Here is a 26,016-nt window from a genome sequence, read left to right as displayed (position 1 = left end):
GCTAAATAGCAAAAATGGCCTAGTCATGCAGGGGATACAATCTTCCACACATGACTAAAACATTTCAACAGTGATTGCCTTCAAAGTCCAGGCAAATCACAGTATGTGTTGTAAATAATGTAAGGCTTCCAGCTGAGAACTGTTATAATAACAAACATGCACTGTGTTCTCTATAGAGTTTGTACAACACTCTGCTGCGTCACCGCACGACCTTCACCTCAGCGACAGCGAAGACATTTTCTAGAAGCCCGTAGCTACGTCACGGTGCGCCAGCACGTTTCAGGGGGCGTGGTGCCAGTGACGCGCCAGAGGTGATAAAAGCTCGTGTCGCTCTATCTGACGCAATCACTTTGACATAGTAGCGTTGAAGGACGTTTGCAGCACATTAATAGCAGAACAATGCCTAGAGGAAGCCGAAGCCGTACCTCCCGGATGGCCCCGCCAGCCAGGTATGTGTTGTAGTATGCTTCTTTTCCTAGGACACGTTGTTTCTAGGTCAGTGGGGAGAAGAAGCCGGTGTGTGTATGAAGTCACGTGTGACAGAAAACATGGCTCCTTCACTAGGACTTGTGTGTGTATGTGTTGGCATGGAGGATAAGAGGGCAGAGTCAGCTTGTAATAAGTCTTCCCCACATGCTCTCGCCGTCTGTAGACACTTGTCAGTTGCTGGAATTGTCCTTTGGGTTGAAACATTATTAAATGCAAGATCTACTCTTCTTCATAGTGGAACTAAATCTTTAGTAAAAAGAGAAGACCTGCTTTGCTCTTCTGCAATAAAACAAGTGTACCTGCTTGTTTGCGGTGTTCTTTAGAACGTACGCTGAGCTGTAAATGCACAAAACCATGTTTTTTTTTCCTTGGCACAGTACCGCTACCCATCAGAGGATGCAACGGAAGTGACGTTTCCGACCAAAAATGCTTACTTAAAGCGGGAGTTCAACCGAATTATTTTTTTTAAGATTAGATTGAGGCTCATTTTGTCAAGGGGAATCGGGTAGTTTTTTTAAAATCTAAGCAGTACTTACCGTTTTAGAGAGCGATCTTCTCCGCCACTTCCGGGTATGGTCTTCGGGCCTGGGCGTTCCTATTTGATTGACAGGCTTCCGACGGTCGCATACATCCGCGTCACGAGTAGCCGAAAGAAGCCGAACGTCGGTGCGGCTCTATACGGCGCCTGCGCACCGACGTTCGGCTACTTTCGGAAAATCGTGACGCGATAGATGCGACCGTCGGAAGCCTGTCAATCAAATAGGAACGCCCAGTCCCGCAGCCCATACCCGGAAGCGGCAGAGAAGATCGCTCTCTCAAACGGTAAGTACTGCTTCGATTTAAAAAAAACTCCCCGATTCCCCTTGACAAAATGAGCCTCAATCTAATGTTAAAAAAAAAGGTTTTTGGATGAACCTCCACTTTAAGTGCATGCATTCCAATAGGTTTTCTAATAACAAAATACCAAGGCGGCAGCAGACATCTAATTACACCCAGCCAAATCTTGTATCTCACACTTATTATAACAGTAAACTCACCGTATATCAGGGTGGATTTGTTTTAACTGCTTGCCGACCAGCCGCGGTCATTATACTATGGCAGGCTCGTTCCCGCAAATTGCCATAGTTTTACGTCTGCTCGTGAACTCAATTTTGTGGGCACGCATGCTCCCATTGGACAGCGTGGGAACCAATCAGCGGGTCCGCTGGCCACCCACGATTGTCCCCCACAGTGACAGAACGGGGATCTTTCTGTGTAAACAAGGCAGATCTCCGTTCTTACAGGGGAGATCGCACATATCCTGTCTTACAGTTAGAAAACACCTGCAGGGAACACATTTAAAGTGGTTGTAAGGCTTTATTTTTTTTTATAAATAACAAACATGTTATACTTACCTCCACTGGTCAGTACGTTTTGCACAGAGTGGCCCCGATCCTCGTCTTCTGGGGTTCCTCGACGGCTGTCTGGTGCTCCCCGCAAGAGCAAACCCCCTTCATGGGAAGCTCTCTCCCAAGAGGGGGTTAGCTTGCGGGCACACTAACGTATCACTGGGCCTCGCCCCCCGGCACGCTGTGTCATTGGATGTGATTGACAGCAGCGCCAGCCAATGGCTGTGCTGTTATCAATCTATCCAATCAACGGCCAGACTCGGTGGAGAAGGGGACACCGGAGACCCGCACAGCAGGTGAAGAGCTCAGGTAAGTAAAACGGGGGGCTGGGGGGGGCGTCATTGCCAGGTGTTTTTTCACCTTAATACATAGGACGCTTTAAAGTGAAAAATCACAAACCTTTACAACCCCCTTGATCGCCTCTGTTAACCCCTTCCCTGCCAGTGTCATTAGTACAATAACAGTGCAGATTTTTAAGCACCGACTACTGTATAATGTCACTGGTTCCCAAAAAGTGACAAAAATATCAGGTGTCCGATCTGTGTGCAGTTCTGCTAAAAATCACTGATCACCGCCATTACTGGTAAAAAAAAAAAAAAAAATCCCATGAATATATGCTCTATTTGGTTTGCGCAAAAGTCATCACGTCTACACTTATTGCAAAAAGTTTTTTTTTTTTAATAAAAACCGCAGAGGTGATCAAATACCACCAAAAGAAAGCTCTATTTGTGGGAAAAAAAGGACGCCAATTTTGTTTGGATACAGTGGCGCAAAAATTGGCCTGGTCATTAAGGGGGTAAATCTTCCAGGGCTGAAGTGGTTAAATCAAGTCGATTTAAATCACTAGTAAAAATGCTTAAAAAAAATCAACTAGATTTAAATCATAATTTTTAAAGAGCAACTGTCACCTCTGTCCCGCAGCGGTGGCTCCTCCTCTGACCCGCTGTTTACTCATTCACTCTAATGGGACAGCTGGTGATGCGGTAGTGACACAACAAGGTGAGGGATGTGGCGGCAGCAGGTGAGTGGATCCCCGCTAACAGGTGCCGCCTGAAATAACCAATGCTCTTTAAATGTATACAGGCTGCTCCGAGGATATAGGGAACATTACTATATATTCCTGACCAATCTGACTGACCCTGTGGTCTGTGCAGCCATTTTTTTCCTTTTTGTCCCTCCCTCCCCTTTCTCTCTCTTCTTGTTGCAAAACACCAAGATACCTGCATGTGTGTATATATATGATTTCATAAACTTCTACACCATTTTCTCCTGATTAAGAGGAATCGTGCAAAAAATATCAAAACGCGTAGAGTTTCACTCTGTACATTTGCACAAGAGTGTTGTAAATAAGTGGTTAACTATGTTCTCATATCCATGACATCACATGGAATATGCAGTTTTGATAAAAAAAAAAACTGTATGTATTGATGTTTTTTAGCCGTATTAAACACATTTTTTATAATTGTCTGCATACACTATTTTTTAGAGTCATTGCCCTTTAAAGTCCCGTCAGAGGCTTTTTTTTATGTGTTATTAGGAATGTGGGCAATCTCTCTAATCCCCCCACTAGAGTTGAACTACTTTTTGTATATCCCTTTAAATGTAAGGACTCGATCTGACTTTTTGACAACAAACTGAGCAGGTTTTTAAAAAAAATCCGACCGTATGTTCGCTCCATCGGACAAATGTTCGCTCTGCAAACGGACAAACTTTTCGGCAACAAAAGTCCTACAGTGCAAAATCCTATTGTGTGTACAGAGGTCCATCGGACTTTAGTCCAAAGTACAAACATGCATGCTCAGAACCAATGTTAAAATCAACCAATAATAGCAGAATTTGACCAAAGGGTGGCGGTAAAGAGCTGAAAAAACACAATTTCAAGTTTGTTGAAAAAGTCCTGCCTTGCATATGCATACCAAGTTCACGGCCAATGCCCTTCAAACAAAAGTCCACGGAAGTTTGTTTGAAGTCCGGCTGTGTGTATGAGGCTTTACTGGTAGTTAGAATCTTTAATGCTTGCAAATAAAATTAAAGGGGTTGTAAGGCTGCATTCACACCTGAACGTTTTGTCGCCTGAAGCGCGACACTCAAATACACTAAAGGGCAAAAAATACATTATTCCCTATGAAGATGGTTCACATCTGCACGCCGAATGCCTGAAGCTCAAACAAGTTCCGGACCCTTTTTTGTCGCGCGTATCGGGCGGTTTGGGCGTATTTGAGCGTTTCCATTTCCCATAGAAAGTAATGGAAACGCTTGATTCAATCGACTAGCGCGACAACGAGCGTTTGCTACGAGCTTTTCGTCGATTTAATCAATAGAACTTTTCACCCAGGCAGAAGATTAAAAAAATCTACCAACATAGCAACAAGTGATGAAAAGATGATAATTTTTCCTATTGGCTAAAATAAAAAACGTCGAAGTACAAAAACGTCGGACGACGCTGTATGCAAACGCGCAAATAAACATGAATACGCACGAAAAAAACGCTGAAAAAAAAGACCGACGCTCAGGTGTGAATGCAGCCTGAAGGTAAAACATTTATTCCTAAATAGCTCCCTTTACCTTAGTGCAATCCTCCTTCACTTACCTCATCCTTCCATTTTGCTTTTAAATGTCCTTATTTCTTCTGAGAAATCCTCACTTCCTGTTCTTCTGTCTGTAACTACACACAGTAATGCAAGGCTTTCTCCCTGGTGTGGAGAAAGCCTCTTGAGCGGGCGAGCAGGAGGGTCAGGACACTCTCTACTTTGCAGATAGAGAAAGGAGATGTGTGTTAGTGGGTGTCCTGACACTCCTGCTCGCCCCCTCAAGAGGCTTTCTCCACACCAGGGAAAAAGCCTTGCATTACTGTGTGGAGTTACAGACAGAAGAACAGGAAGTGAGGATTTATTGCTGTAATGCTACATAACTGAGCTCCATTTCATGCTGAATAAACACATTTATTAAAGTATCTTAAATAAAAAACTATCTTTAGATAGACTTTTACTCCAAAAGCATTTTCTTAAAAGTTGATAAAAATCCAAAAAATCCAATAAAAAAAAATCTGATTTAAATCAAAACTCCCTTTTTTTTTTTGTTTTTTTTTTATTCATTTTGTTATTGTTTTTTTTTCCATCCTGTCTTATATACTGAAATACAGTATTTTCAAATCTCTGACACTGTTTTGATGTTGAATTTGAAAAGCGGCGACGGCCATTTTGGTACACCTCTCAGCGCCAAACTGATAATCATTAGGCACAGAGGGACATTTTTCGACACCCTCATGGTGAAATGGACTATTTCAGTATATAACGTGAGTTTACTGCTAAAATAAGTGTCAAATTCAAGACTTGCCTGGGTGTAACAAGATGTCCACTGCCTCCTTTGTGATCAGGAAACCTGTTGGAACGCATAGCGCATCAAGCAATTTTGTTATGTCACTTAATTTGCATTTTCTGAAGGGTAGCGGTATTCTGATAGGACAGAGACTCCCATGTGCCCACCATTGCAGCCTCGTCTGGGCAGAGGAAGAGAGAGGGAGTCCGGATCATGACTGGAGGAAGAGGAGAGCCGCAGGATAGCATGCTGTTACAGCTTACATAACAATTGCCTCCGCTCTGCTTGATGTCACACGTAGCCCCACCTCCTCCTGACCTGCGCCTGTGATGGACAAAATGCATTCCAGCATTGGACCAACGTTCTGTCTATCACAGGCGCAGGTCAGGAGGAGGTGGGACTGTGTGTGACGCAAGCAGAAAGGAGGCAATTGTAATATAAGCTGTAACAGCATGCTATCAGTGCTCTGTGATCCGCGGCTCTCCTCTTCCTCCATGCTGTCTTTCCCTGTGATCTCTGGGAGAACGGCTTCCCATCAACCCTGCCCACCGGTGGTGCTCACCCCCCAAACCGAGGTTTTAACTTACCCAACTTAAAGTGATATTATCTTGTTTCTTTTTTGTTTGAAAATAACAAACACGTTAGACTTACCTGCTCTGTGCAGTGGTTTTGCATAGAGCAGCCCATATCCTCCTCTTTTCGGGTCCCTCGCTCGCGCTCCTGGTCCCTCCCTCCTGCAGAGTGCCCACACAGCAAGTAGCTTGCTATGGGGGCAGCCAAGCTGAGCCGCTGGTCTGAGCTTTGGCTCAGCCCCACCCCCTTTCTCTCCTCATTCGCTCTCCACCTTTGACAGCAGCGGGAGCCAATGGCCAAAGCTTCAGCTTGTTCAAGAGCAGTGTGGTCAGCAAGCTTTTATAAAACTTTCAGCAATCTTTCAACAAGCTTCAAGCAGCTTTCCCTGAGCCTTTATAGTACCCTTCAGCTCTTATTTGGAAATGTTATACACGGATCCTAATGTGAGTGTGGTTTGCCACTTTAAGCAAGCTGCTAGCAGGCTTCAGTAGGCTTAACACAAGCTTCAGGTAATGCTGATGCCTGCTAGCAGTTTGTTTAAAGTGGCAGTCAGCATTCCCATTGGTATCTGTGTTCAGCATTTATACACTGGAGCTAAATGGTGCTTCAAAGCTTGCTTAAAGCTCTGTGAATGCTTTGTAAAGGCTTGCTGGTTCACACTGCTTTCATACAAGTTGAAGTCTGTGAAACAGGCCTAAATGTGCTGTTTGCTCAGGCAAACACAAGTGTGCATGTTTATACATAAACACAATCGCAGAGACGTCTTCTAGTAAGATCATATCTGCACTTCCTGTAACCATCTAGGGCCCAGGATCATCTCAATTACCCAACTAATGGTGTTTACCTAGAATATATGAAAGTGGTTCTTATTTTGCATAGTTGGAAAAAATTCTGGAGTTATGGCAATCATTCACATTACTTTATTTTTTATAAGTACAGCCAACGCTCATTTGGCGGTACTTACCCTGTTCGTTTTCAGCAGACAGCAGGCTTAGGCCGCATTCACAACTGAGCGTTTTGTCGCCTGAAGCATCAAAACGCTAGAGGGGGAAAAATACATTATTCTCAATGGAGATGGTTCACATCTCCACTCCAAAACGCCTGAAGCTCAAACAAGTTCTGGGCGGATTTGGGCGTTTTAGAACGTTTGTATTCCCATAGAAAGTAATGGAAATGCTCGATTCAAGCGTCTAGCGCGACAATGAGCGTTTCTACCGGCGTTTTGTCGCTTTAATCTGTTCTGTGAAAAAGAACATTTCACCCAGGCAGAATATAAAACAATCTACAAACATAGCAACAAGTGATGAAAGAGATGATCATTTTTCCTATTGGCTAAAATAAAAAACGTTGAAGTTCAAAAACGTCGGACAGCGCTGTATGCAAACGCGCAAAGAAACGTTGGGAAAAAAATGACCAAAAACGCAACGCTCAGGTGTGAATGCAGCCTTAGTGGCTGAAGCCCACTGTTGGCCAACGTCAGAGAAAGTCCAGGCTGAGAAAAGATTGCAACATAATCATAATCCGCCCACAACCCTGGACCAGCACGTGGCTAAGCCTCTCAGCGAGTCGCTAAGAGCCTAAGCTGGCTGCTCCCACTCCTTCCACAGCCCAGTACTCCAGTGAGTGCTGAGAGCAGACAGCGGTGACTGACAGCAGCTCTCTGTTCACAGAGTACTGAGAACCAAGCGATTGACAGTGTTTGATCGCTTGGTTCTCAGTTGTAGAGCCAGAGAGGGACAGTTGCATCCACCTAGTTCAGTGTGATTTTGTAAGTGTGATTTTTATTTAAAAATAAAATAAAAAAGACTTCTCCAATTCCAAGTCTCCACTATATAAATTACAGGGTTACTGTGCACAGGCAATTCTAATAAAAATGAATTTCTCATTGGGACATTTACATGGATAGATCCTGTGTTATCTAGATGGAACTGTATGATGAAATGTAGTTGCAATAGAAAGTAATGATTCTCCTAAGCAAAGTTGGTCAAACCAGTAGTTCTATTACCTTGATTAAAGCATTATTAATAGCCATTAAAGTAATTTGAGCACTTTTTGCATGCACATTTGTATAACAATAGTAAGCTTTAATGTCTGTAAAGATGATGTATTACTGACATAGCTTTTTCAGTCCTGTATGACTATTATTAAATAAGCAAAGCTGTTTACATTTCATCATGTGACTGTAGAGCTTAAATTGATGGCTCATTAACTGTGACATACAATTACAGTAAAACCTTGGATTGCGAGCATAATTTGTTCCCAAAGCACTCTTATATTTGTAATCCAAAGCACTCTTATATCAAAGTGAATTTGCCCATAAGAAATACTGGAAAACTCAGATGATTTGTTCCACAACCATTTGTTCATAAGTCCTTCAGTTTATAGTCCATATAAAAAGATTATAGCAATGTGACCAGGTTGTGTAACCATAAAATGGTCCATCCACAAATGGCAGCCTCCACAAGGGGATTAGAAGCAAAATCCAGCAGGAGCTACAGAGTATAAAAGAGAAGAGATGAGCCTCGAAGTGTAGCCATATGGTTACAATTAAATGAAGGTAACAACATTTAGCAATTCACATGGTTGATGATTAAAACAGGCACATCCAAGTATGCAAGCGTCCGGGGTAAAACTGTCCACATAGACCATCCCCCGCCCTGCCGGGCTCACACTGATGGTCAGTCTGCAATCGTGACGGAAAGACTACCCTGCAGTAGAGCAGACCATCCCCCGCCCTGCCGGCTCACACACTGATGTCAGTCTGCAATCGTGACCGGAAAGGACTACCCTGCAGTAGAGCAATCTGAAAGTGAGGCTTGAACCTCTCAAGTACATCGTGGAAGGGACGACAATGAAGATGGCGGTGGATGTCTGTGGACAGCTTTACCCCAGATGCCTGCATACTTGGATGTGCCTGTTTTAATCATCAACCATGTGAGTTGCTAAATGTTGTATCTTCATTAAATGTAACCATATTGCTACACTTAGAGGCGCCTCTCTTCTCTTTTATACTCAGTTGTGACATGACGCTACTTGTATATCAAGACATCTCTTGATTTGCTTGCCTTGCAAAACGCTCTCAAACCAAGTTACTCTCTAACAAAGGTTTTACTGTATAAGTAAAGTTCATTACTTTTGACAAGCCTGGTTTTGCATTGCAGGCGAGCGCCGGTAAAGAGGTCAGCACCACCTCCAGCAGCACACCCACCTGCTACTGTTGCTTCCGCCCCATCCGCCCTATGAGACCTGCAGCAGCCTCTAGACAACCCGGTCTCATGCACAAATGGCTACTACAGCTGCTGGAGTTTGCAGTTGGTTCTGCAGTGGGACACACTCTAGGACATTGCGATGACTGGTGGATTTTGGAGGTGGCAGTAATTCAGAGCCTGCAAGTGCAGATGTTACCTACCAGGTAAGGGCTGTGATTTTGTTTAATATTGTGCAAACATAGGATTTTTTATTTTTTTTACCTTTATTTGCCTTTGTTGGGAAGATTTTCTGTAATTTCACATGAGACCTCTGGATGATGCGTGAGGATGGGGATGTAAAGGGACTTTATCACATTATAGACATAGTAATAACTTGGCAGAGAACCTAAAAACAAATTTAAAACATATTTGACTGAGATTGGGCTTTAACCCTTTCTCTGCCAGGTCCGTACACACCTGAGAGCAGGGGGTTTCACACACAATAGATGGCTGCAGCTTGAGTGCCTCCACACACTCTGTCTTTTCAGGCCCTTCCCCACACATACCAATGGGGTTAATGTATAGTTTGGGTTAAATGACGGGGTTACAGTGTAACTAAAGGCATAACTTTTATTTTTGACTTTGGATAGAGTAAGGGAGGGCTTTAAAGCCGTGCCAGGTTTTTTTATTTGCCATCTGTGTCCCCATTGGGGGAGATATACCTTCACTTCCTGTCCATAGCCAAAACAGTGCAAAGAAATACCTCAACAGTGAGGGAATCCCCAGGGCAACAGAACTAGTGTCACCATTGAAAGATTTCCCCTCTATTACTTTTCTGGTGACAACTCAAAATGTGTTTGTTTTTTTACTTTCAATGATGGTAAACGGGACAAATACAGAGGGTGATTCTCCCTTACGGGCACAGACAGTGATAAAAACCTGACAGGTGTTGTAATCCATATCCACTCCAAAAAAATAAAAAAATTTGTTACACTTTAAGTGATCGGCCCATCTAAGGTGTAAGGTTAAGGATCATTGGTCAGAAACCACAAGGTATGCAGATTACATTTTAAAGCAGTAGTAAACCTTTTAAATAAATAAAAAAAATGATCCTGAAATTAATATGTGCTAGTATGCATACTAGCACGTCATGAAGGACTTACCTGGAAGCAAACACTCTATCAGCGAACTGTCCCCACTGACAGGGCTTCCATCTTCAGATTGTCTTCCTTTCGGTTTCGTGGGATTCAAAAAAAAAAAAAAAAAAATCATACCTAGGTGGATGCAGCATAAATCCGATGCTGCATCTGTCCCCTGCCGCCTCTAAGACCGATAATCAAGTGATCAGAGCTTGGACATCATTAAGGCAGGGCATGGTGTCAGTCAGTCCACCAGCTCTGTGCTTTGCCCCTCCAGCACTCATTGAAGTGACGGCTGTGGGTGGAGGGTGGGAGCGGTAGGCCTCCCTGAGATGAGAGGCTCTGCCAGCTGCCGGTCAGGCATCTGGGTGAATCCCGACATTTAAGGGGGTTGTATAGGTTCAGTTTTTTTTTTTTTTTTTTAACCACTTAACGACCCGGCCCATAGACAAAATACGTCTACAGGGCGTTTGTTAACTCTGGGAGGGCGTAAAATCGCGTGCCCCCTGGGGCGCGCACATGGGAATGTCCGTGACCGCCAGGTCCAGAAGACCCGGCGTATCATGGATCGTGGTAAATTGCCACCGATAGCGGCCGTTTACCACGTGATCGCTCCGTCCAATGACGGAGCGATCACATGTAAACAAACCGGCATCATTTGATGACGCCGATTCCTCCCTCTTCTCTCTGTACCGATCGGTACAGTGTGAGAGGAGAGCGCGGGTGTCAGCAGCGCTGTGGGCTGGATCTGTGACTATTGCAGTCACAGATCCAGCCATCCCTGCAAAACCCCTGCGGCAATACTCTGAAATACCCCTGCGCAGTACTCTGCAATACCCCCTGCGCAGTACTCCTGCAATACCCCCTGCGCAGTACTCTGCAATTACCCCCCTGCGCAGTACTCTGCAATACCCGCAAAAATACTCTGGGGGGGGGGGGGGAATGTGTTTTAAACCACTTCCTGCCGCCGGCCGTCACATGACGTCCTTGACTTTGTGCAGGCATATCTGAATGATGTCTTGAGCTACAGGCATCATTTAGATATCATCTTTTTCAGCCGGCGATTCTTTACACCATAAGAATGATCATGGCGGCTGTTCCGCCACTTGATCGTTCTTACGGGAGGTGAAAGGGGACGTCCCCCCCCCCTCCCATGGCCCTCCGGTGCATCTTTCCCGACAAACCGATACGATCGAAGCCAGGGTCGTTTTTTTTAATTATTATTTCAGGCTTCCTAGCCTAGAGGTGATCAAAACATTTACGTGTCCAAACTAAAATTAAAAAAAAAATATTTAAAGCGCCCCTGTTCCCATGTGCTCGTACACAGAAATCGAACGCACACGTAAGTCCCGTCCACATATGAAAACGGTGTTTCAAACCACACATGAGGGTATCGCTGTGAACGTTAGAGCGAGAGCAATAGTTTTCTCTAACTAAAAAGATGTAACCAGTAAAAATAATTTAAAGCGTCACCTATAGGGATTTTTAAGTAGCGAAGTTTGGCGCCATTCCACAAGCGTGTGCAATTTGAAGGGTAACTTTATCTTCATATTAGCAAAAACATTGGGCTAACTACTGTTTTTTTTTTTTTTAAAGCACAAAACAGTTTTATTTCCAAAAGAAACGCGTTCGAAAAAATTGCTGTGCAAATACCGTGCAACGACCGCCATTGTATTCTCTAGGGTCTTTGCTAAAAAAGCATATATAATGTTTTGGGTTCTGTGTAATTTTTCTAGCAAATAAATGATGATTTTTACATGTAGGAGAGAAATGTCAGAATTACATTTTTTTTTTCTTTTATAGCGCAAAAAATAAAAAACTCAACGGTGATTAAATACCACCAAAAGAAAGCTCTATTTGTGGGAAAAAAAAAAGGACAAAAAAGTTTAATTTGGATACAGTGTTGTATGAGTAATTGTCATCAAAATGTGAGAGCACCGAAAGCTGAAAATTGGTCTGGTTATTAAGTGGGTTTAAGTGCCCAGTGGTTAAACAAACAAGCTTCCCGAGGGGGGTTACCTTGTAAACCGCGCTCCCGTGTGATACACTCGGCAGCCATAGCTGCCAAGTGTCTGACTTGGCACTGCGTCATTGATTCGATTGACAGCAGTGGGAGCCAATAGCTGTGCTGGTATCGATCGAACCAATGAAGAGCCGACAAGCCATTTGGAAAGTGACGCAGGATCACTCCCACGGAAGTTCGGGGCTCGGGTAAGAAAAAGGGGAGCCGGGAGAGTGTAAGGTGTTTTTTCACCTAATGCATAGGATGCATTGAGGTGAAAACCCCTTTAAGCTGGGATCCCTCCAGAGCCTAGACTGGCCGAGTGACCTCGGCCAACAGCAAACTTTAGCCTGCTGTCGGCTGAATAACGGTCAGAGGAGTACAGAACTAAGTGAATTTCTGTGACCTACAGAAGAAGTAGGACCAAAAGAGCTTTGGATATACTACTTTTATGCAGTAAGGGCTCATGTAGAAAGGGCATCGTTGTTGAAACCCTGTCTTTTTGTATGAAACGCAGTGCTGCTTAACCACTTCAATACAGGGCCACTTTACACCCCCTTCCTGCATAGACCAATTTTCAGCACTGTAACATTTTTAATGACAATTTGTGCGGTCATGCAACACTGTACCCAAATGAAATTTTGAAAGTGAGGACACGGATTGTTCGAGACACATCTATCTGGAGGCGGTGACTCTAATTTTCTTCAAATTAAATTTTTATAAGTTTTTTTTCCCCCCACAAATAGAGCTTTCTTTTGGTGGTATTTGATCACCTCTGCAGTTTTGAAAAAAAACACTATTTTATTTTATGCTATAATAAAAAAAAAGTTTCCTCAGTTTAGGCCGATTATATATTTTTCGACATAGTTTTTGGTAGAAAAAAAAATAGCAATAAGCGTATATTGTTTTGTGCAAAATTCATAGCATCTACAAAATAGTTATTGGATGTATGGGGCCTTTTTTTTTTTTTACTAGTAATGGCAATCTGATTTTGAGCAGGTCTGGGACATTGCGGCAAGCAGATCGGATGATTTTTGTTTTGGGATGATTGACATTTATACAGTGATCAGTGCTATGAATAGCCACTGATTACTCTGTAAATGTGACTGGCATGGAAGGGGTAAACACTAGGGTGCGATCAGGGGGTTAAATGTGTTCCCTGACCATGTTCTAACTGTGGGAAGATGGGACTGACTAGGGGAGGAGACCGATCAGTGTTCCTATATACTCTCCCCTGACAGGACGTGGATCTGTGTGTTTACACACATAGATCCAGGTTCCTGCTCTGTCACGAGTGGTTGCGTGTTCCCAGCGGACGCCGGGCATGTGCATAGGCTCCTTGGTGGCGGGTGCGCGCCTTCGGCGGTGCCAGCCCCCTATGCCGGTGGGAAGTCAAGGACGTCATATGACGTCTGCCTGGGATGAGAGAGCCACCTTGCGGCTGTCATATGACAATTGGTGGGATGGGAAGTGGTTAAACACATGCATTTGAATGCTCCATAGGGTTACCTGCCTCCAAATGTTCACAATGCAATTCAAGTGCAGCCCCAGAGCGGTCATTCAGGACTGTCAGGCTCTGTTCACACCTGACTGCAACTTTCAGGTGTTTTCATTTGCGAGTTTTTGGAAGTATATTTCAAGCGTTTTAGAAGCATATTCCAAACGTTTTACAGCTTCAATAGAAAGCACTAGGGGAAGGAAATTAGGAGTGCTGCTGTTTGAGCAGAAAACACATGTCAAAATACTTGTAAAACGCTCAAATCAGGCGTTTCCATTGAAGTCTATGGGGCCAAAAACACTTGTAATCTGCAAATAAGAATCTCATGTACTTTTTTGAGTGAAAGTTGTTTTTCTTCAGGTGACAGTCTGACAGAACACTCATATATGAACAGGGGCCATTGAAATGAATAGGATTTGGCTTGTTGAGTGTTTGAGCTACACACTTCATGCATAAAATCGCTCCGTTGTGAACAGGGCCTAACCCAAACTGAAACATTGAAGTATATGGGAATCTGCTAACTTGAGTATTATACTCACTCATGTTTAGGAAAACACCTGTGTTCTCCACTATGGGGAATGCGTTTTATTTTTACATTTAAGGCAGCTCTTCAATGGATGTCCTTCGATGGGCACAGTGGCAAATTGTGTCAATTGTGCCTCTTAAGTAAGTCTGAGCACAGTATGTGATTTGTATATATTCCAACTGTGAAATGTGTTTTTGTTGTTACCATAGTTGTCTATGAAAACACCAAAGGTGTATTAGGCAAGTTTTGTGTTTTACGAAGGAATAGTTAAAGGTGATATAAAAGACATCAAATAATGCAGCTCTGTGATCATTAAAGGAGAAGTATAGCCAAATCAATTTGGGCTATACTACTACTGTGGGTCACAGGAGTAGTTTGTTCTCCTCTCCTGTGACCCGTTTTTAGCGGGCTTTAGTTGGCTTATGTCTCAGCCTGTCCAGACTCTGAAAAGATCCTGACCATATGGTTGGGATCCACTCAGATGTCTGAACCAGCACCTGCTCAGCCTTTCAACAAGTCGCTGAAAGCCTGGGCCAGTCGTTCCTGCCCCCTTCACAGCCCATCCCTCCAGTGAGTTCTGGGGGTGAGGAACAGAGAGCTGGTGACTAACAGTCATGACTCTGCTCAGAGCGGAGGGGAGAACTGAGCGATCAGCAGTGTTTGATCCCTCAGTTCTCACTACAGACCCAGAGAGAAACAGATGTAGCATCGGATCGATGTTTCATCCACATATCTTTATATATATTTTTTTTAACAATCCATACTTCTCTTTTAAAGGATAAGTTCACTTTTTTGAAAAAAAATAATGCATTTTTTTTTTGCAGGTAAGAAAATGTGCATTTATTATTTTTTGTTGTAGGAGCCTGTAAAGCATTGCACCAGTGATAAGCAGATCTCTGATGCCATGCAGGTCTTCTGCACATTGTCAGTGTATCTGTTTTCCCGTACGGGTAAGCCGATACTCCCTGACCAAAAGATTCAATGAACTACCACAGCACTCCACAGTGTCGTGATAGTTCATTGTGAACTTCGAGGCGACAGCCACTAAGGATTTCGGGGCCTGTAATTTATTCAGACACTTGGAGCTATGTGTCTGAAATGATATACGCTATTTTCAAATAGTGGCAACTAGTACAGGGAACTTCTCCCTGCACTGCTTCCATGGGGGGGGGGGGGGCGGCGAGTATTAGTGGGCGGTGGCTTTAGCATTGGGAACATGTTGCATGTTCTCTGTTCTACCCTGGGTGTAACATGTAACATTTTCCCAAAGGTGAACTTATGTTTTACTGCATCATGAAAATGTATATTTGTGTGCAAGCAGTGTAAGTACCTGAATCTAACTTGGTATCTGCCTCTTGCAATCCTGTATAGCAGAGCTCGGACTGATAGAGGGAAAAGGAGCCATTGAGTTGTGCTGCAGTGCTCATGTGCTAACAGGGACATGCTGATAGGAGGAGAGAACAGACATATGATCTGCTTTTCCTCACCTGTTGCTTCTCCTCTTACTGTCCTGTCTCAAGCTGGAGAAGAGACTGGGACCTGTACATGTTTACTTACCTGCAGAAGAGAAAAATAAAGGCAGAGCTCCTTAACCCCTTCCTTACCGAGTCATTGTAAAATGTCGGCAGGTACCCTCCCTCCGGGTGGATGTCATATGACGTCCTGGGCTTCCCTGGCGGCGACACCTGTCAGAGGAGACGATGTGTGTTCCCAGTACAGAGGAGAACACACCGGTCTCCTCCCCTTGTGAGTCCCCTCACCCTACAGTAAGAATCACTCCCTAGGGAACATATTTAATCCCTTGATCGCCCACCTAGTGTTAACTCCTTCCCCGCCAGTCACATTTACACAGTAATCAGTGCAGTTTTATAGCACTAATCGCTGTATACATGTGAATGGTCCCAAAAATTTGTCAAAAGTGTCCGATCTGTCCGTCGCAATGTCACGGTCACAATAAAAATCGCAGATCGCCGCCATTACTAGTAAATAAATAAAAATGCCATAAATCTATCCCTTGATTTGTAGATGCTATAACTTTTGCGCAAACCAATCAATAAACGCTTATTGCGAATAATAGTATATTATAAAAAAAAAATTGTACAAGAATACGTATCGGTCTAAACTGAGGGAAAAAAAATTGATATTTATTAAATCAACAAGTAAAAAATATTGTTTTGTTTTTTTTTAAAATTGACGCTCTTTTGTTTATAGCGCAAAAAATAACCCGCATAGGTGATCAAATACCACCAAAGCGAAAGCTTTATTTGGGGGGGGGGGGGGGGGACAAAGATTTCATTTGGGTACAGTGTTGCATGACCGCGCAATTGTCATTCAAAGTGCGACAGTGCTGAAAACAAAAAATTGGTCTGGGCAGGAAGGGGGTGAAAATGCCCAGTATTGAAGTGGTTAAACCTCAGGGCTTAATGTACAGACATGCCAATTGTTTGGCAGGAAAAATAGCTCCAATATATATGTTTCATCTGTTTATTGAGCTGTTTCTCTGGAGTTCAGCTATAACCTATATGAAGAAAAACTGCCTTATGTCACATATATAAAGAACTGACAAGGTACTGTTGTCTCAAATAAGCACTATAATCTTTTTATTTTTTTACAATGCTAGGAACCTGCAGCTCCACAGTCAGCTTATCAACAACAGCAGACTCTGTCCGCACCATGCCAGTATGAGATGAAACAGTTCTTGGAGTGTGCTCAGAATCAATTTGACCTCAAGCTCTGTGAGGGCTTCAGCGAAGTACTCAAACAGTGTCGATTCTCAAATGGTATGTTCCCTACTTTTCTTGCAGATTTTAGTTGCAAGTTGTAATTTTCTGTTGCTTGTGATTAAAGGTAAACTGTGGAGTTTTAAATATGTTGCATAGGCATTGGAAGGAGGTTTGAATGTAAATCTGAATATTAATGTGTTGGTACATTTTGTGAAAATCATTAAATGTAGTTTTACAAACAGCTAACATAAGTACCCGATCTCCTGTAATCTCCTGCACAGCAGCATTTAGTCTGGGGGAGGGAGGTACAGTTATAGCTTATAGAGATAATGTTTACAGGAGGCAACCTCATACATTTGTTTGTGGTCACCAGGCTGTGATCAGGTAAGTGAAGCAGCATTGCTTCACTGCCCTTGAGGAAAAGTTCCCTCCCTGGCTTTCTATCACAAAACTGACAAAAATAAATCCAAACCTCTGGACTAAACTGTCCATATGAATGAATGAATGAATGAATGAATGAAAAACTTATATAGCGCGGCACATGCGAACTGAATCGCCTCTGGGCGCTTGTTGTTCCTGTCTCTTGACATCAAAAGAGCAGAGTTTTAATCTGTCTTCTGAAAGTCAGGTGGTTTTCCTCCAACCGAATGCTGGTTGGTAAAGCGTTCCATAGTCTAGGACCTTGAAAAGCAAACCTTCTTTCTCCTTTGGACTTGTATCTTGCTTTAGGTACCTTGACCAGATTTTGATCAGTGGATCGCAGAACGCGATTCGAATTGTGGGGTTCTATCTTGTCGCAAAGATATTGCAGAGCTTTCCCATGGATGCACTTATGTGTCAGACAGAGTGCTTTAAATGCAATTCTGTCTTTTACTGGCAACCAGTGAAGGGTTCTCAGCGAAGGTGAGATTGATTCCCATGTCTTTTTCCCAGTCACCAGTCTGGCGGCCGTATTCTGAACGACTTGCAGACGGGAGATTTGGTACTTTGGGAGTCCGAGGTAAAGGGCATTTGCATAGTCCAGTCTGGAGTTCACGATTGTTCCTACCACAACTGCTACGTCTTCTTTGGGGATAAATGGAATAAGTCTGCGTAGTAGGCGCAACAGATGGTGAGATCCGCTGACTACTGACCCTATTTGTGCGTCCATTGTCATGAAGGTGTCGAAGATGACTCCGAGACTTTTGACTTTGGAGCTAGGGGTGATGATTTGGCCCAGAATGGGCGGAGGTGTCCAGGTTGTTGCCGGTTGACTCTTTCGGCTGGCCTGAAACATAAGAAGTTTTGTTTTAGAACTGTTGAGTTTAAGATAGCTCTTAGTCATCCAGTTTTCTATCAAAGAGAGACATTTCTCTAAACTGGGATGATGATCCTTTTTGTTGCAGATGCGAAAATACAGTTGCGTATCGTCTGCATAAGAGTGATAGAGTAGTTCTTGGCTACTGATAATATCAAAGAGAGGGCGAAGATAGATGTTGAAAAGCACCGGTGACAGGGGGGATCCTTGGGGGACTCCACATGGCACTGTGCGCTTTTCCGATGTGAAAGATCCCACTTTCACTGTTTGTGATCGGTTTTCAAGAAAGGAGGAAAACCATGGTAAATCACCTTCTGCGACTCTGGCTAGCTCAGCCAGTCGCATCAGTAACAGTTTGTGGTCTACTGTGTCAAAGGCTGCGCTTAGGTCCAGCAGAACCAGGAGACAGGATTCTCCCTCGTCTGCGGCCTCAAGAGCGTCGTCCCATATTTTGAGTAAGGCCGTTTCTGTCCCGTGTCCGGGACGGAAACCTGATTGAAATGGATGCTGTTGCACCACTACTTTCTCCATTACCTTGGAGAGGACATTTAGGCCTGTTATGGGGCGGCGTGAGCTGGGTCCTTGGGATCCAGGTTAGGCTTTTTCAAGATGGGCTGGATTGTGCCCTCTTTCAGCAGGGAGGGCACTATGCCTTCCTTAAATGACTGGTTTATAAGCTGCGTGATAGGTGGTGCCAGGATGTCGGCACATTCCTTCAGCAGTTTAGTGGGGATGATATCGTTGGGCGCTGTGCTGTTCCGCAAAGTACCAATGATATTCTTTGTGGCATCGATGGAGATGGGTTCCAGAGTGAACTTTGTTGATTGTAGAAAGTTTCTGTGAGTATTATGTGGTGGGCAGAGGGGGGTATTGTTTTGCAGAATGCTTTCCCGGATTTTTTCAATTTTATTGATGAAGAAGTCCGATAATTCATTACAGAATTCTTGGGTGTCTGAGTTGGGGACTTCAAGACATCCTGGATTCATGGTCTGGGTGACCATCTTGAAGAGTTTGCGGGGGCGGTTTAGGGCGCTGTTAATCGCCATAGAAAAATTATGTTTCTTGGCTTTGAAGATTTCTTTGTGATATTGTGTTGTTATTGCCTTGTAGATGATGAGGTTATCCTCTGAAGGGCTTCTTTTCCAGGCGGCTTCCGCCCTTCTGCGCTCTTGCTTCAGAAGCGACAGCTGGTTGTTGAACCAGCCGGACTTTTTTTTCCGGATGCGGGCTTTGCGTTTCGGTGCTACTAAGTCGGCTGACTGTAACAGGGCTGCATTTATGGCATCCAGTGTATCTGAGGCTATTTGATGTGGATGGATTGTTCTGATTCTGTTTCCCAAGGTAGATTTGAAGAGTTCCGAATGGAGCTTCTTCTGAGATCTAGCCCAGTGTATTGTCACCGGCTTGGGTGCTTTTATCAATGGTGGAATTTTGGAAATTATGAAATTAATTGCATGGTGGTCTGTCCATGGCAATGGTTCATTTTCCAAAATGCTTATTTTCAGATTTTGTCTGAAAATTAGGTCGAGTGTGTGACCTGAAGCATGTGTTGGCCCGCATATAAGTTGCTGTAGCCCTAAACCTTCCAGGTGATCGATGCCGGCGTCCGCAATGGGATCCTGTGAGGAGTTGGCCCACAGATTGAAGTCCCCGAGCAGCAAAAGGTGTTTGCTGTTAAGGGTATAAGTGGATATAAACTCCGTTAATGATGGCAGAAGCTGCGATTTAGGCCCAGGTGGCCTATAGCAGAGGAGAATGTGAACAGTCTCCTGGGCGGAAGTTTAAAGTTGAAGAGTAAGGGTTTCCATGAATGGAAGGGGATTTTGAAGGGCTGGCTTAGTGATTGCAATATGAATCTTGTGGATCACCGCCAGGTCTCCTCCTCTTTGTCCTATTCTGTTTTTTGTTATACATATATAACATAATACCTAGTCATATTCGTTGAACTGTTTGCCTGAAACTCAGATTTAACCCTTTTGCTGCCACTGGCAAAAGGCTTTTTTTGGCCTCAGGAGGTAATTGCACACATAGAGTAGCCGGGAGTTTGTGTATGTTTGTTAAAGTGGAGGTACCATCAAAAAAACAATTTTGCTTTAAACTCTAGCTTACACCTAAAAAAGAAAAAAATATATATATTTTTTTTTACTCATCTGGAAATGCCTGTTGCTATGCGGTCCCACAAAATCTGCCTTTGAAACCACCTAGGATTCTGACATCATCTCCCTCTAATGCTCCTGGGAAATGTGTGTCATCATTTCCCAGGATGCAGTGCGCTGTCCAATTATCACTCCCCATCCAAGACTTCCATGAAGTAAGTGCTTGTAGGCTTCACAATGCCCACAAGCAAAATGACAACGGTGTAGACATAGTTTTATAAACTATCTTTTTTGAATATTGTAAAATAGTAAGTGATCGGATTTATATTATAAAAACGCAGGATGAAAGGACATGCATTTAAAAAATGCTAATTGTGGTTGGAACTCCGCTTTAAGCCTTCTATCGGCTCTCTGGTGAATTTTCCACCTGATCAGTTTCACAAGCACAGGAAAGTACCCTTACCCGTGTATCATAGGCATGACGGGTGTCACTGGGAAGAGCGAAGCTGTGACTGAACTTGGAAATTAGATTTATTGTGTCATTTCATGGCAAATCTTCATAGGGGTGGCATTAGGGATCTAATGGACTTCTTATTTCTCCTAAGGAGGACCTATCAGCAGCAGGCTATTGCACTCCTACGTGATAGCAATAACAAATAAAATAAAACATCGGCTATGGACAATGTTAGGTATTCGAGTTTAAAGCTCAAGGTATTTTATTGCATAGTTACATTAGTACATGTTAGGACCAATGTAAGTTTGCATATGCCATACCTGAGGGATTGCTGAGGAAATAGAGAATCACGGTTATAGTCTGTGCTACCACAGAAATTGCCATTGACTACTGTGGCTGCCAAGCTGCATTGTGAGCACAGGGGGTTACTTCCCCAGCATGGTTATTCAGTAAGCATGGTGTCCATACTACATGGACTTTAGCAGTTTGTTTTGAATGACAAAAAAGGATGGCAGAAAGGGTTCTTTAAAGGGTAAGTTCACCTTTACAGAAAAATCTGTAGTGCGAACTTAAAACCCAGGACCCCCTCCTCAATCCACCCCCCGTCCCGCTGACCAGGATTTTCTTAATAGGTAATTTTTCTCCACGCATGTGCGCTGATGAGGCCCGGTCACGTGGTAAAGAGTCGCTGTGATTGTCTCTTTATCCCAATCTGTGCTTAGCCACGTCCAAAGGACACGGCGACCACAGATTTGTGCTGATGCGTGCCGCAGGGGGTGCGCAGGAAATGCAATACCCTCCGGGCAATGTGAGCCTGTGCTGTAGCCAACTTATGACTATAGCGCAATGATCTGCAAATCTCGTGAACCCATATTTTATTCACAATAAAAAAAAAAGGAAGCGTATCAAATGTTTAAACATGATTGGGTATAAAAGAGCATCTTAAGAGAGTCATAGTGTCTCAGAACTAATGATGGGTAGAGGTTTACCAATTTGTGAAAAGCTGGGTCATTAAATTGCTGAACAATTTCAGAATAATATTCTTCTATGTAAAATTGCAAAGACTTTAAATATATCAAAAGATTCAGAGAATCTGGAGAATCTGTGTGTAAGGGACAAATCCGAAATGCAATATTGGATGCCTGTGATCTTCTGGTCCTCAAGCAGCACTGCATTAATAACCGGTGTGATTGTGCGATGGACACCACTGCATGGGGTATTTCCAGAAATCACTGTCTTATGAGATTTGCAAATCATTGCATTCTGTTTTTATGTAGATTTTGCAAAGTATTCCAACTTTTTGGGAATTGGGGTTGTAATTAGGGCTGGGTTCTATGCAGCTACCTTTAGGCGGTTGGACGTTGGCAAAAAGGCCACAACATCCCCCTATAAAAACCTCTCACTACTGGAGAGAAGCCCACCTTCTGTGAAGGTTTTTCTCTATATGGATGATTTCTTTCCAAGGTGATTCCTTCATCGCTTGGCTGCATCATAGCCACTGCTGCTCTTAATGCAGCTTCCAAGCTTGTGGACTTTTTAGCAGAGCCTTGGGGCACCATACCTAGACCTCACCTGGTGGAAGAAGTGGCTTGTAAATCTTGCTTTCACTGGATCCTGCCCAGTCTCCGCAGACCCCTGTGGGGGGTTATGCTTATTGTGAAGGTCAAAGGCATAAATCCCCCCTTATTTCTGCCATTGTGAGTACAGCGCATAAGCCCTTTAAAGGCAAACCCTTTCTTACCTGCACCTTGTGTTTTTCATCTGCATAAAATGTGCATTGATCATGTAATTTCATGGCAATTTGTTGCTCTGTATGCCCAGCTACTGTCACTTTTAGTAACACTTTACTTTCTAAAGAATATTGCAAGTGTCTTCCTGCATCTTGCTCCAACATTGCTAAGTAGATCAAACTAGTTATCATTAGAGATATAATATTAAGAATATATTTTCTCCGTTTCCTGTTGGAACAAATTCTACAATATACCGTATGGCATGGTGTCTTACAGGTTTTTCAACATCGGGCATATGTTTCTCAGATTTGCATGGCTGCCACCTGGGCTTCTGTACATACATTTAAAGTGATTGTAAAGTCTTGTGTTTCTATTTTGTCAAAATACAGAAAATTTCTAATAAAGATAGTCTAATAGTGCAGCGCTGTACAAATAGTGAAACACTCAATATAACATTAAAAAAAGATGGTTGGACTCTTGCGCTATCTGTACTAAACACCGGGGGGCACTGCTGCAATCACCTAATAGTCTGCCTTAAACAGAAAAACACAAATATAGATAGGTGGTGGTGAAGCGCTGTGAGCAACTAATTAAAACAAGGGAATATAGACAAAACCCATATGTTGGGTAAATAAACCCTTGTGTGAAATGTAAATAAATAAATAAAGTGAATACTAAAAGGAAAAGAGGTGAATACAGCAACCTGAGGTATATACACTATGTGACACGGTGTAACAAGCTGTATATAACTACACAATAAAAAAGGTTAATACAGAAATGTGAACAAAACAGTAGCTCACACAAGCTGAAATATCTATGCTGTACGTTCCAACACAAAAAAAGGACAACATAGCACAACACACGTGTAACTAAAGTCTATTGAAGTGGTGATACCAAAACCCAAAAAGTCCAGTGTTGATAAAAAGGCAGACTTCAGTGCGCACACCTCTTGTGGTACTAAATTCTCACCTCAGAACTATAGCATGGACAGCTCATAGTACCATGGTGTCTCCTCAGAGGTGCAGCCACACTGATTTAGGCTGAGAGAGAAGGGGGAGGGGGCTCCCCAGCAAGTGTTCATATAAACATGTAAGCAGAAATATAAAGGGATAATAGCATAATCCTGTGGAAGAACTTGGAATTGATATATCACATATGCACACGCTCACATTGAGGCTATGGATAGTGGACCTATCTCCACGAACACCGCGTTCATATCCTGATCTTGTATGCTGGAGGGTCGCTGAGTAATATGGCAGCGCTCACTTCCTCTGTATCTTCCACCTCCTATCTTGACCCGTGGTATCAGTAGGTACTCAGGGGGTATAGGATGGAAGAAAAGAGAGGGGGGGCCCATAGTGCAGTATATCATAAAATGTATTGTGAATGAAGTAGCAACAAGTAAAAAACTCACATTTAAAAGTAGGGCAACAGCAAAACACCTAAGAGCAGCAAGCATGTCTCACCGCCGTCGGTCTGTGTCGGCTCTGGTACTCCTATTCCCGATGCGTATTCGTCACATCACGTGACTTCTTCAGGGGACCCGCCCTGTGATCGTCTTTATCTAGACACCATGAAACATTGTTTCATGGTTAAATTGTTATGACAATTTTGCAAGACTGAAAAAGGGTTGCTTTAATGAGAGGGTCACGGTACTGAGGGCAGTGCTCCATAGTGATTATATTACGGGTTGATCGCTTAGGTATAAGAGAGCCTTGGCTGCAACCCTTGACATTACCAAATGGCTGCAAATAATGTTTAATATATGGAATGATAAAGAGGCCTGTCAGACTGCAGACATACTAGACAAAATGATGGTTAGATGTGGTTGGAGATTTTAGACCTACTACAATTGACAGAGACTGGGGACACTACATGAGGCAAGTATGGATCGCTGTTAAGAGCCATTTAGCTTTTCATTTTCCAAGTATAGACTGCTGGGGTCCAAGGGCTGCCCAATGCTGCATGTGGCCTAGGTAATGTACAAACGATTGAGCTTAAATGTAGCGACAGAGTTATGGTTTTTAACAAATCTGTTAAGGTTTAGTCAGTGATGTGCTAGTTAAAAGTGATAAACATTGCAATTGTTTTCATTTTACACTTACCTTTCGTCTTCTTTTTTTGTAGGATTACCATGAGTGTTTGCTTCAACATAACCTCAAATTCCTGAGTTGAATGTTCTTCACTTCAGATCTACAGAAACCATCATGAAAGAAGCTGATGATTTCATAGAGAATTTACTCTTCTAGTCATATATGATAATCTGTCATTAGTCATGCCTTTCTAAAACAAAACAAAAAATAAAGGTGACACAGAAATTACTACTTGTGAACCATGTCCAGTTATTGCCATGAGAGGATGTTTAGTCTGCTAATAGATTTCGTATTTTTATTTAAATAAATGATTTACAAATCTGGAATATTTTTGTTGTTTTTTTTATTTTTATGGAGAAGGTTTTTATTTCAAAGGATTCATGCAAAGTAGCATATTTTAACACCTTCCCACCCAGCCTATAGCAAAATGATAGCCAGGTGGGGGTTTTATTGTTCGTACTGCTTAATCAGTGCCCTTAAATGATGCCCATCAGTGCTGCATGTAAGTGAAGCCTCATCAGCGCACATCAGTGAAGGAGAAAAATTACTTGTTTACAAAATATTGTAATAAAAAAAAATCTACCTGTGATTAAATACCAGCAAAAGAAAGCTCCATCTGTCTCCAAAAAGCGATAAAAAATGTTGTTTGGGTACAGCATTGCATGACCGTGTAATTGTTGTTCAAAGTGTTACAGCACTGAAAGCTGAAAATTGGCCTGGGTAGGAAGGGGGGTGGAAGTGCCTGGTATTAAAGTGGTTAATAAATATTTTGTTCCAATGCGCTACTGTGAGTAAACAAAGTGTGTGAAAATAGTGTAAATAATGTAAATAATACCCGGGGCAGCTATATCTAAAAGTGTTCACATAACACAAAAAGGATATCAAGGTAAAAAAGTGATAAGTGCTCCAGGTATGTGTCAAATTACAACCAAAGTATATACGTGAATGAATGAACCACAATCAAAAAAATTGAGTGACCAAACTCAAAGTGTGCAGTGCGTACCGAATAATAATAATAAAATATATATTTTCAGATGTGAAACACTATAGGGATGTCCAGTCCTCTGTGAATCTAAAATCACTGTGATGATCACACATAAATAAATATATAAAAATAAATATATAAAAATGAATATATATACATAAATATATATGGAATTGTGTAAAAAGTGAATAAGCGAATGTATAAAAGTGCAACAATGGTGCTGATAAAGCAGTCTATAGGTGGAGATGATGGGTTGTTTCCATAATAAGATATCTGTGTAGAAGGCAGCAGTTAGAAACTCCTCATTGGTGTTGTAGTACCCTTACCATGAAGGTGCTATATGTGCGCATATAGGGATATCCCTCCGGGTCTCCGATCACCCCTGTCCTGGGATCAGTCAGTGTACGTTGTGCCAGCAGCTGTATTCCATGAAGGTATCCTGGGCGCGTATCTACTGATGTCCTCCGGGTCTCCGGTCACCTTTCTCCTGGGGTCACTTAATTCAAGTCTGTTCTGA

The 26,016-nt window shown here is 42.8% G+C and overlaps 1 protein-coding gene across 1 annotated transcript; it reads left to right on the top strand.

Annotated features, from left to right (window-relative positions):
- Nucleotides 1–326: 326 nt before the first annotated feature.
- Nucleotides 327–24,840, top strand: CHCHD2 (coiled-coil-helix-coiled-coil-helix domain containing 2). The gene is given in 6 exon segments (XM_040336761.1): nt 327–449; nt 8,930–9,008; nt 9,011–9,124; nt 9,127–9,180; nt 16,742–16,901; nt 24,549–24,840. Coding segments are annotated over 6 exon segments (468 nt in total). The 5' UTR covers nt 327–399; the 3' UTR covers nt 24,560–24,840.
- Nucleotides 24,841–26,016: the final 1,176 nt, after the last annotated feature.

This window comes from Rana temporaria, chromosome 2 (genome assembly GCF_905171775.1).
Source record: "Rana temporaria chromosome 2, aRanTem1.1, whole genome shotgun sequence".
Taxonomy (NCBI): Eukaryota; Metazoa; Chordata; class Amphibia; order Anura; family Ranidae; genus Rana; species Rana temporaria.
This window is presented reverse-complemented; position numbering and strand designations above follow the sequence as displayed.